This window comes from Anas platyrhynchos, chromosome 32, assembly GCF_047663525.1.
Source record: "Anas platyrhynchos isolate ZD024472 breed Pekin duck chromosome 32, IASCAAS_PekinDuck_T2T, whole genome shotgun sequence".
Lineage (NCBI taxonomy): Eukaryota > Metazoa > Chordata > Aves > Anseriformes > Anatidae > Anas > Anas platyrhynchos.
The window spans coordinates 4,093,204-4,104,853 of NC_092619.1; the positions used below are offsets into that span (position 1 = coordinate 4,093,204).

The window sequence follows — 11,650 nt, forward strand, 5'->3', positions numbered from 1 at the left end:
GGCCATGCCCTGCAGTGCAGACGCCTTCCCCTGGAGCAGCCCCTCCCTGGCCTCCTCTCCCCCCTGCAGCCCATGGGCTGTGGGACAAAGAGGGCCAGCACAGCAGGCAGAGCCCAGTTGAGGAGAGACTCCCAAGCTCCTTCGGGCTCTGTACCAAAGTGCCCCAAAGAGAAGACACCTCAGTGCTAATGTCATGTCTGTGCTGCTGGATGGCTGTCTGTGGGCACCTGGAGTGAGGCCTCTGCACCCCTAGCTAGGAGGGAAGGGCTGAGTTTGTGGTCCGGCACCCAGAGACAAGGTGAGGATTCTGCCAAGCTGCATTTGGACTGGGACTTCTCTGCTCTCAGCTGCCTCCAGTTTCTTCTTAGGGAAACACCTGAGCATGATGGTCATCCTAATCATTACAGGGGTAACTACTAGAAAATAAAGCAAAGAAAATCCTACTTTGCTCTGCACTGTGGTTGGAGATGTTTGCAAGACTACTGCAAAGCTCAATGATCTGAGAGGTGGACTGAACCTCAGTTTCCCCTATGTTCCTTTTTCCCTCATGCTGCACAGTAGGAAGGACTCCTCTAGAGCCCAAAGCAGCCCCTGCTCCCAGTGCCTCCCTCAGCCAACACCAGCTGCAGCTCAAGCAAGAGAGCTGCAGAACAGTTCTCATGCTAAGGGAGAGGCTCAGTTTGGGGGTGCTGTAAGACTTCATTAGGTTTTCCTCAGAGAATTCTGTTCTAACTTTGTTTTGCCTTCTCCTCTTCAGCAGACAGCCTTGTCAAAGTCAGAGAATGTCCAACAGCAGCTCTGTGAGCGAGTTCCTCCTCCTGCCATTCGCAGACACACGCCAGCTGCAGCTCCTGCACTTCGGGCTCTTCCTGGGCATCTACCTGGCTGCCCTCCTGGGCAACGGTCTCATCCTCACAGCCGTAGCCTGCAACCACCACCTCCACACCCCCATGTACTTCTTCCTCCTCAACCTCACCTTCCTCGACCTGGCCTCCATCTCTACTAGTGTCCCCAAAGCCATGGCTGACTCCCTCTGGGACACCAGGGCCATTTCCTATGAAGGATGTGCTACACAGGTCTTACTGTTTGCCTTCTTTCTCACAGCAGAGTATTCCATTCTTACTGTCATGGCTTATGACCGCTACATTGCCATCTGCAAACCCCTGCATTACGGGAGCCTCCTGAGCAGCAGAGCTTGTGCCCAGATGGCAGCAGCTGCCTGGGGCAGTGGCTTTCTCAATGCTGTCCTGCACACTGCCAATACATTTTCCCTGCCCCTCTGCCATGGCAATGCCCTGGACCAGTTCTTCTGTGAAATCCCCCAGATCCTCAAGCTCTCCTGCTCACATGCCTACCTCAGGGAAATCTGGACACTTCTGTTTAGTATTTCCTTAGCATTAGTTTGCTTTGTCTTCATTGTGTTGTCCTATGTGCAGATCTTCAAGGCCGTGCTGAGGATGCCCTCAGAGCAGGGCCGGCACAAAGCCTTTTCCACGTGCCTCCCTCACCTGGCCGTGGTCTCCCTGTTTCTCAGTACTGTCATGTTTGCCTACCTGAAACCCCTCTCACTCTCCTCCCCAACTCTAAATCTCGTGGTGTCATTTCTGTACTCAGTGGTGCCTCCAGCAGTGAACCCCCTCATCTACAGCATGAGGAATAAGGTGCTCAAGGATGCAGTCTGGAAATTCTTGCAATACATGCTTCTTCAAATCAATAATGTGCCTTAAAGTTCCTACTTTATTTCAGAAACTGAGGAAAACCTTTTGTTTTCTTTAATACTCCTTTGTTTTCTCTTATTGCGGTTTTCTTCCATTTCTTGCTTTGATCTACATAAACTTATTCTTAGCCTCCTACCTGTTAGTTTGTTCTTTACTTTGAGACAATCATCATCTGGAGCTATAATCAGGTCTCTTCTATAGATACAGATAAAAAAGAAGCCATGAGAACTTCATTGGTCTCAGCTCCTGTTTGTTTCCACCTGCTCTGGAGCTGGGGAGTAGCCCCAGCATGCAGGAGGGGCTCAGGGCCCAGAGCCCAGCTGCCACTTGGAGGAGTGTTGTGGTTTAACCCAGTCGGCAGCTACACACCACACAGCCTTTCACTCACCCTTCTCCCTCTCTCTCTGTGAAGGAAGTGAGAAATGGGAAAGTGAAGCCTGTGGATTGAGATGAAGACAGGTTATTAAGACAGGAAAATAATAATTATAATAGTAATAACAATAGTGCTACTACTAGTAATGTGTACGAAACAAGTGATGCATAATGCAATTGCTCACCACCTGCTGATTGATGCCCAGCCTAACCCCGAGCAGTCCGGCCCCCTCCCCTGCTAGCCACCCCTATATATTGTTCAGCATGACGTCAGATGGGATGGAATACCCCTTTGCCAGTTTGGGTCAGCTGTCCTGCATAACGAGGCCTTTTCACTGCTGCTCTCATTTCACTTCCACAGTCTCCACTCTTTCCTTGCCAATTTTGTTAGCCCACAGAAGGACCTTGTGTACCCAGGTGACAGTCCTTTGCCTGTGGCAGTCCTGTGGCTGTAGGCAGCAGAAGGGAATGTGCCAGTGACAGAGCTGGGCTCCCTGCAAGCATGACAGTAAAAAAAGGGGCTTCAGAAGGCAAACCCAGAAGCCTGGACACCTCTTCCAGTGATGCTGTCAGGAACAGAGCCTAGGGGTTGCTCCCTGGTCTTTGTTTTCTGGGCAAGTTCATGGAATGAAGGATACAGGCTTAAAGTCCCAGGGTGGTCTGACAGCAACTTGTCCTGGACCATTTATGGTGGCATTTGCCCAATTAGACAACAACCGTTTTTGGACTTATCTACATAGCACTGTGCCCCCTGCAGTAGGGCTGATGGCCGATGTCTGCCTGGAGAGGAATCTGGAGCTGCCAGGAGATGTCAGGGGAACTCAGGGACAGCGTATTCCAAGTGCAGTGACTAGAACCGCATCTGAGTGACCATCAAAAGAAGGGTCTGGTAAAGGTGAATCTGAGGACTCCATGGACTAAGGGGGACTCTGCGATGCCATGAGAAGAAGTGAACTGCCAGCAGGCAAAGGCCCATAAATGCAGAGTAATTGAGGACACCCTCTTTGGAGACTCATGGGCCAGGTCTGGTGCAGCACTTGCCTGCCCTTTGTGACCTTAGAGACAACCCATAATGCTGCAAGTACTGCCCTGTGCTGCTGAGACACTAGGGCAGATGGAAAGGGGCTCAGCAGCAGAGATCCCCACGGAGTTGGGTCTGATGACCACCCAGAGAAAAACAGGCAGGGCAGAATCCTCCGGGGGTCCTCAGGCACCACAGACCCCTGGCTCTGCACAGCAGCACCACTCAGGGTCCTCCATTTCCTGAGCCGTGGCTGGCCCCAGCCCGGCAGGGAGCTCAGCATGGCCCTTGCAGCCCCCTGCCCTGGGCCTGCCTCTCCCCTTGGCCTCTGCCCCGGCCTTGTCTCTGCTGGCAGGAGGGCTCTTGGCATGTGCTCCCTGGCCTCCCCTCGCCTCCACAGAGCTGCTGCCCACTCAGGCTGCTGGCACAAACGTGTCCTCACAAGCAACATCACCCCTTGCGCTGCTTCTCCTGGCTTCCCCCACCCCACTGCCTTGACTCCTTGTCTCTGCTGGGCTCCACTTTCCACACCCAAATGTGTCCCTTGGCTGTCAGCTCCCTCTCTTCTTCCCCACAGGATGGTATATATGGGGTGGGACGTATTACGGTTAGGTGTGGAAGTGTTACTGTAATCCGCATTGGTGATAGCACAAAAAGAAAGTTCCTTTATCAGTGACCTATATCCTTCTTCAGGTGAATTTTCAGGATCTATATTCATCACAGGAGAAGAAATACTGATGGTCACCTGTACTTGCATTGTCATAGCTTTGTCCATCATGGTGTACTCCCTCATCTTCCAGGCACTTCCACCCATCTTGAATAAACAATCCCTGTTGAATGTCTCCTTTCCAGATGCCTGTCTGGACCTATGCACTTCCCATGGTTCTCCTGAATCTTCCTCCCCTTATTCTTTGATCATTCAGACTGCTCTCACCGACCCAGTTGCTGCTTTGAGATGCATTGAGTTCAAGCTTGCCCATCGATTAGCAGTCTGCCTAATTGTTTCTGTAGCAAGCTCCTCATCATTTATCATTGAATTAAGATCATATGGAGTAATAGTAATCTTAATACCTATAAATTCCTATCAATGAGTATAAAATACTTAATTTACAGTCATGCTTTTGGGAAGGTAAACCTGACTGGAGACATACAAGATGAAAGCTTGTTTTGCTGTTTGGAAAATTGCTCATTGTTTATTCCTGCCTGTTTTATAATAAGGAAGAACCTTTCTGTGCGCAGCCAGGTCTCTAAGGAAAGCAGGTGGGAGCTGGTGCAAAGGGGCTCTAACATCCAGCTGCAGACTTCAGTGCAGAAGTGTGGTATAAGGAAAAGTGATGCAAGCTCCAGGTGGCCAGTGAGAGAAATGTTAGGGTTGGGGTGGTGAGAAGCAAGGTTGTCCGTACATTGTCAGACCTCAAGAGTCTGCATTTCCTCCCTATGGACGTCTCCATTGGAGAAGCCCTGGATTAATATCAATTGAAGAAAGATGCTCAAAACTGAAATGCAACAAAATTCATCCTTTAAAATTAGAAGAGGCATTTATTAGGTGCTTTTTGAAATCTTCCTCCTTAACTACACCATGAAAGCTCTCCAAGTAGCTGTTCAAGTCTTGAGGACATGAATAACACTATGGAAGACATATGTTTTTTTTAGGTGCTTCTGCATTTTAATGAATTCCATGGTGGATTTTGGTGCCTAGTCTGTGAACATCAGGTACTGAGAGGAGAATGATGCAATTGCTTGAGCAAGTAAAGTCAGAAGGAAAAGCTGAAGTGACTTGGAGTATTAATGGTCCCCACTGAGGGCTGTTACCAAGAGATTCTCCTCAGGGACTTGTTAGGGCAGATAATTGGAGGCCATGATTACAGATAGGCAAAGCACTGTGCTGAGAAAAGTCTGGGTTTGCTGTGCTGAAGTAAAAGGGCCAGGTCCTGACTCCAGCCACTAGAAGGGAATTTCCTGCACTCCCATATCTGGCTCAGGGCTCTTGCTGGCAGTCTGTGGGGTGTGGTGGGCAGTGTGATGCCATAAGAAGAACAGCGGTATGACTCCTTCCTGCCTCTACACAGGGTCTCAAGAAAGCAATAAGCCCCCTTGCAATGACTTTCATCTCCTCAGAAGCTCTATCCAAGGGGACAAAAAAGTCAGGGCTGCTGGGGCCTTCTGTTCTTGAGAGCACCCACCTCTTTGTCCTCTCCAGACTTTCCTATGCTGCCCCACACTTTGCCCTATTTCCTTGAAAGATGAAGACACCCATCTCTGTTCTTCACCTTGCTCTCATCCTTCTCTCATCCATCATTTGACAAATTTCTCATCAATCCTCACCGGCTTTTCCTTCAAACGCAAAGCCATGGTCTGATCAAGGACACCCTTTGGGTGACCTCTAGCACCACGGCAAAACTCTTTGAGGGACATTTCTTCTTCTTCATGGCCAGTGCCAACCTTACAAGGTGTACTTTCTGGCAGGTTTTTCTCTCCTGCTCTTTCCTACTACCAAAGAAAGCTCCATCAGGGTGGAAACCACTCCTGAAGTAGGCATCGCAACCTGTCATCCTTCTTGCAGTCTGTCAACTAACCAGACAGAAGTCACCTCACCAGGATCTTCCAAGCCATGGTCCGGCTGCTGACCTTACAGACTTTTCTGCAGACACACCTAAGCCTTGTGCCTGCTGCTGTCCAGTCATGGACTCAAGTAGAAGGGACAGGACAACCCATATCTGCGCCTTCTTTCTGACTGGGTCCTCCTGGGTATGTAGGCAGAGGGGATCCCACAGTCAGCATGCCAACCAGGTACCTTCTTCTGGTCTACCAGGACCACTGGCAGATGTCAGCTGAAAAGTACAGATCCCAGGTAGGAGTGTGAGCTGTCAACTACTTCAGACGGAAATGACCTCACAGTCCCTTTCTGTGACACATTCCTGCTGCTGCCATATCAACTGCAGAGACAGAAGTGACCTCATAGTCCCTTTCACAGGCCAATTCCTCCTTCTGGTTTGGGAGATCCTGAGGCAGAGCTGAGCTCATCAGAGCATTCCCACCCATCTCCTCCTTCTGGCCTACAAGCTGATCAAATCCATGGCCATTCACGTTCATTTTGAATGCCATGTGACTGCATAGCAATCTCACGGTTCCTGCCCTGCCCCGAGAGAACAAGAACCTATGTTAAGGGTTAGGAAAAGGGTTAAAGGTGCGAAGGTTAATGCACAGGAAGACAGGCTTTGGATGATAGTTGTTCATGTATGACATTGGGGACTATGATGAACCCTTCTGGGTGAGATATTACGCAGCTGTTTAGTGGGAGGGTTTGGTGTTCTGCTTGGGGTGTCAGGTCTGTGGTTAGGGTATGGGCAAGCTGTTTGTTTGAGGGTTTTGTTTAGGTCTGCAAGAAGACTAGGGTTGAATAGAGCATTTTAATGCTATTGTTAAGGGCAGGGATGAGGGTGAGCAAGAGTGGAAAGGTAATGGAAAGGGGTTATGAACTAATTTTGGCTTCAAGGGATATTGTGGTCAAAAATTAGAGCAGTGGATTCCTGTCAGGGTGTGGAGTGGCATTTAGATTTAGGTATTAATGTATCAGGTTAAAATAGGGTAAGGGCATCACATGACTGCTTTAAGTCAGCTTTATGGTGGGATCAACATTACCTGAATATTCTTACCTCTCCAAAATCGTTACCTTCTGCTGTCCAAGCTCTTCTTTCCTCCCCCAAATCTCACATCTCTCCTGGCCAGGCTCCTCTTGCCTTCCTTGTAAAGAAGTTTTTCCAATATCCAACCTGAACCTCCTCTGGCACAACATTAACCTATTCCCCCTTGTCCTATAAAAGGGCACGTGGGAGAATAGACCAATGCCCACCTCTCTACAGGAGGATGAGGAATGGGATCCTTCAGGTGGATCCCATCCAGCCCTACTGACTTGTGTACATCTAAGTGCTGTAGCAGGTCTCCAACCATGTCCTCATGGATTATGAGGGCCATATTGTGCTCCCCATCCCTTCCACCAGATCAGGTGGATGGGTACTCAGAGAACAACTGGTCTTGTTGCTAAAGACTGAGGCAAAGAAGGTATTAAGCACCTCAGCCTTTTCTTCATCTCTTGTCACTAAGTTTCCTCCTGTTTCCAGTAAAGGATGGAGATTCTCCTTAGTCCTCCTTTTTGTGTTTCTGTATTTATAAAAACATTTTCTGTTATCTTTAACAGCAGTAGTGAGAGTGAGCTCCTGATGAGCTTTGGCCTTTCTAATTTTGTCCCTACACAGCCTCATGACATCCTTATAGTCCTCCTGAGTGGCCTGCTCTCTTTTCCAAAGGTCATAAACCCTCTTTTTCTTCCTAAGCTCTAGCCACAACTCTCTGTTCAGCCAGGCCAGTCTTCTTCCATGCTGGCTCGTCTTTGGGTACATGGGGATGGACAGTCTGCTCCTGAGCCTTGAAGATTTCCTTCTGGAGGAGTGCTCAGCCTTTCTGGACTCCTCTGCCCTTCAGAACTGCCTCCCAAGGCACTCTGCCAACCAGTGTCCTGAACAGCTCGAAGTCTGCTTGTAGAACACCTCATCTGTCTCCTCATCCGGGTTTGGCAGTCAATAAGATATCCCCACCATGATGCCTGCCTTGTTGGCCTTCCCGCTGACCCTAACCCATAGGTACTCAACATTATCATTCCCAGATTCGAGTTCTGAAACATCAAAACACTCCCTAATGTAGAGAGCCACACCACCACCCCTTCTGTTCTGTCTGTCTCTTCTGAAGAGCCCATAACCATTCATTGCAGCACTCCAGTCATGGGAGTGGTCCCACCACGTTCCAGCGATGGCAACCAGGTCACAGCATGCCTTTTATTTTTTTAATTTTTTTGCTATTGAGCAATTGCTACAGTTATATTATATTGTTCATGCAATAATAAAACCTCTGTTTATGGCCCAGAGGAATTAGGCACTTCAAATGTCACTCAGATGTAATCACAGAATCACAGAATTTCTAGGTTGGAAGAGACCTCAAGATCATCTAGTCCAACCTCTAAACTAACAAGAACAGTCCCCACTAAACCATATCCCTAAGCTCTACATCTAAACGTCTTTCGAAGACTTCCAGGGATGGTGACTCCACCACCTTCCTGGGCAGCCTGTTCCAATGTCTAACAACCCTTTCAGTAAAGAAGCTCTTCCTAACATCTAACCTAAAACTCCCCTGGCGCAACTTTAGCCCGTTCCCCCTCGTCCTGTCACCAGGCACGTGGGAGAACAGGCCAACCCCCACCTCGCTACAGCCTCCTTTAAGGTATCTGTAGAGAGCGATAAGGTCACCCCTGAGCTTCCTCTTCTCCAGGCTGAACAAGCCCAGCTCCCTCAGCCGCTCCTCATAAGACTTGTTCTCCAGGCCCCTCACAAGCTTCGTCACCCTTCTTTGGACCCGCTCAAGCACCTCGATGTCCTTCTTGTAGCGAGGGGCCCAAAACTGAACACAGTACTCGAGGTGCGGCCTCACCAGAGCCGAGTACAGGGGGATGATCACCTCCCTAGCCCTGCTAGTCACACTGTTTCTGATACAAGCCAGGATGCCGTTGGCCTTCTTGGCCACCTGAGCACACTGCTGGCTCATATTCAGCCGACTGTCCACCATCACTCCCAGGTCCTTCTCTGCCTGGCAGCTCTCCAACCACTCCTGTCCCAGCCTGTAGCTCTGCTTGGGGTTATTGCGCCCCAGGTGCAGGACCCGGCACTTGGCCTTGTTGAACTTCATACAGTTGACCTCAGCCCATCGGTGCAGCCTATCCAGATCCTCCTGCAGAACCTTCCTACCCTCAAGCAGATCGACACACGCGCATAGCTTGGTGTCATCTGCAAACTTACTGAGGGTGCACTGAATACCCTCGTCCAGATCATCGATGAAGATGTTGAATAGGACCGTCACCAGCACCGAGCCGTGGGGGCCGCCACTAGTGACTGGCATCCAACTGGACTTGACTCCATTCACCATGACTCTTTGGGCCCGGCTATCCAGCCAGTTTCTAACCCAACGAAGCGTGCGCCAGTCCAAGTCAAGAGCAGCCAGTTTCTTGAGGAGAATGCTGTGGGAGATGGTGTCAAAAGACTTGCTGAAGTCAAGGTAGACCACATCCACAGCCTTTCCCTCGTCCACCCAGCGCGTCACTTTGTCATAGAAGGAGATCAGGTTCGTCAAGCAGGATCTGCCTTCCATAAACCCATGCTGACTGGGCCTGATCGCCTGCTTGCCCTTCAAGTGCTGCATGATGACTCCCAAGAGGATCTGCTCCATGTCACTCTGATATCTCCAATATCACATGGTGTCTGCCTCTGAACAGCTCCCTCTTGGTCTCTTTCTCCATTCAAAATGCTGAGAGCTGAGACGAGCAGCTGACATGCTGCCTGGTTTGTACCCACCTGAACCAAGGCAAGAGGAATCCCAACTCCGGTGGGATTCTGTGAGGCACAGGGAGGCAGCTAAGCCCCCTTCTAGCCTCTGAACTGCAAACAAAATATGAGATGCCTAGTTTGACTCAGCTGAAACTACGGGGCAATAATGGACAGCAGAAATCGTGTGTACATGGCTGCAGCTGCCTGGGGCAGTGGCTTTCTCTATGCTGTGCTGCACACTGCCAATAGCTTTCCCTTCCCCCTTTGCCAAGGCAATGCCCTGGACCAGTTCTTCTGTGAAATTCCCCAGATCCTCAAGCTCTCCTGCTCAAATGCCTACCTCAGAGAAGTTGGGCTTCTTGTGCCTAGTATATGTTGAACCTTTGGGTGTTTTGTTTTCCTTGTGCTTTCTTACATGCAGATCTTCAGGGCCATGCTGAGGATCCCCTCACAGCAGGGCCGGCACAAAGCCTTTTCCACATGCCTCCCTCGCCTGGCTGTTGCCTCCCTGTTTCTCAGCACTGCCTTCTTTGCCTACCTGAAACCCCCCTCTATGTCCTCCTCCTCCCTTAATCTTTTGCTGGCAGTTCTGTACTCGGTGGTGCCTCCAGCAGTGAACCCCCTCATCAACAGCATGAGGAATCAGGAGCTGAAGGAAGCCATGTGGAAAGTGATGAATGGAGGTTTTTCAGAAGGAATAAGCTGCCTGTGTTCTTAATTTTAACTGTATACAGACCCAGAAATCTTTCTATTTGTTTCTATTTTTTTTTCTTTTTTACTTTGCTTTATTTCTCATAGTGTTTCCCACAAAGAAATATCATTGTTCATACCTTCCTACACTGTATGTACCTGTCTCATGTGACTCCAAGTCTTTGTATAAATTGTGGATCAGGCTTTCTGTGTATTTTAATAAAAGGAAATACCATGCATTGACTCACGTGCCTGATACCCTTCCTTGTAGACCTGTGGTGGAGCTTCAGGGGCACATGGCAGAGTGCAGAGGTGGAGGGAAGAAGGGTCCTGCCACAGCAGCATTGCCAGGCTGCACCTGTTATTGTTCCATGTTCTTGGACAGCATCCACAGAGACAGTGAATTCACCTGCCTCTGTACACAATAGGTGAGAGGGATGATGGCAGGCAGGCTTCTTTCTGGAGGAAAGAGGGAGCTGCCAGGAGAGCCCAATCACTCGGCAGTGACAGTGTGTGCCCAGGAGTCAATAGCACATGGAGGCCATAGAGCACGGGCACATCTCAGGTGAAGCCACCCTGAGGTGCTGAATCTGGGTAGGAACAGGCAAAGGAGAGCTCTGCAACTCCAGGGACACAGCAGGCATAGGGAAAGCTCTCTGCTGAGATATTTGTTACACCTCTGGTGAAATTTCATGGATTTAATACAGTGAATTACCCCAAAACATATCCTGACGTTGGAAGTGGGTCACTTGTGCATCATCTGACATGGGAAGTGGGTCACCCTTGTGGGTCCCTTCCAGCTCGGAGTATTCCATGAGTCTCTGACTCTGAAGAAGGCCGCCTATCTGTGCCAGCTATCCATGGCCAAGGAACCACTTGTGTGGGAGGCAGTCAGTGCCAGTGCCCCCCACCGGATGGCTCTGCCTCCCCAGCCTGACCAACACAGCCCTACAGAGTGCCCCCACGGCTCCACTCACCACAGCCCCCTTCCTCTACAGAGCAGCACCACCAGCTGGGGGGCTGTGGGCAGCATGGGCAGAGGCTGCAGGAATGGCTGCTCAGGCCATCGTCTGCAAACTTCCTGAGGGTACACTCAATCCCCTCATCTAGGTCATTAATAAAGGTATTAAACAAGATAGGCCCCAGTACCAACCCCTGGGCGATGCCACTTGTAACGGGACGCCAACTGGACTTAACTCCATTAACCACAACCCGCTGGGCTTCCATGGCCCTCCAGCCAGTTCTTCACCCAGAGAAGACTATACACAGCCAGGACAGCTGACCCAACAGGATTAAATAGATGTTCCAATAGGTGTTCCAGCCCACCATCCCACTACCAAAAGCACCTCCCAGCCTGCAGCAGAGGAGCCTGCTGGGGAAGAGCTGGAAGGCTGTGGGGACCCACCAGCAGGAGCTGGTTCCAAGTCCTGCCCAAGGATCCAAGACATCTCCCTGTTCAGCTCTTGCAGCTGAGGTAT

The 11,650-nt window shown here is 50.1% G+C and overlaps 1 protein-coding gene across 1 annotated transcript; it reads left to right on the top strand.

Annotated features, from left to right (window-relative positions):
* Positions 1 to 763: 763 nt before the first annotated feature.
* On the top strand, positions 764 to 1,727 carry LOC140000475 (olfactory receptor 14A16-like). Its single transcript, XM_072030369.1, has one exon. It carries the CDS (start codon positions 783 to 785, stop codon positions 1,725 to 1,727), a length of 945 nt encoding a protein of 314 aa, XP_071886470.1. The 5' UTR covers positions 764 to 782.
* Positions 1,728 to 11,650: the final 9,923 nt, after the last annotated feature.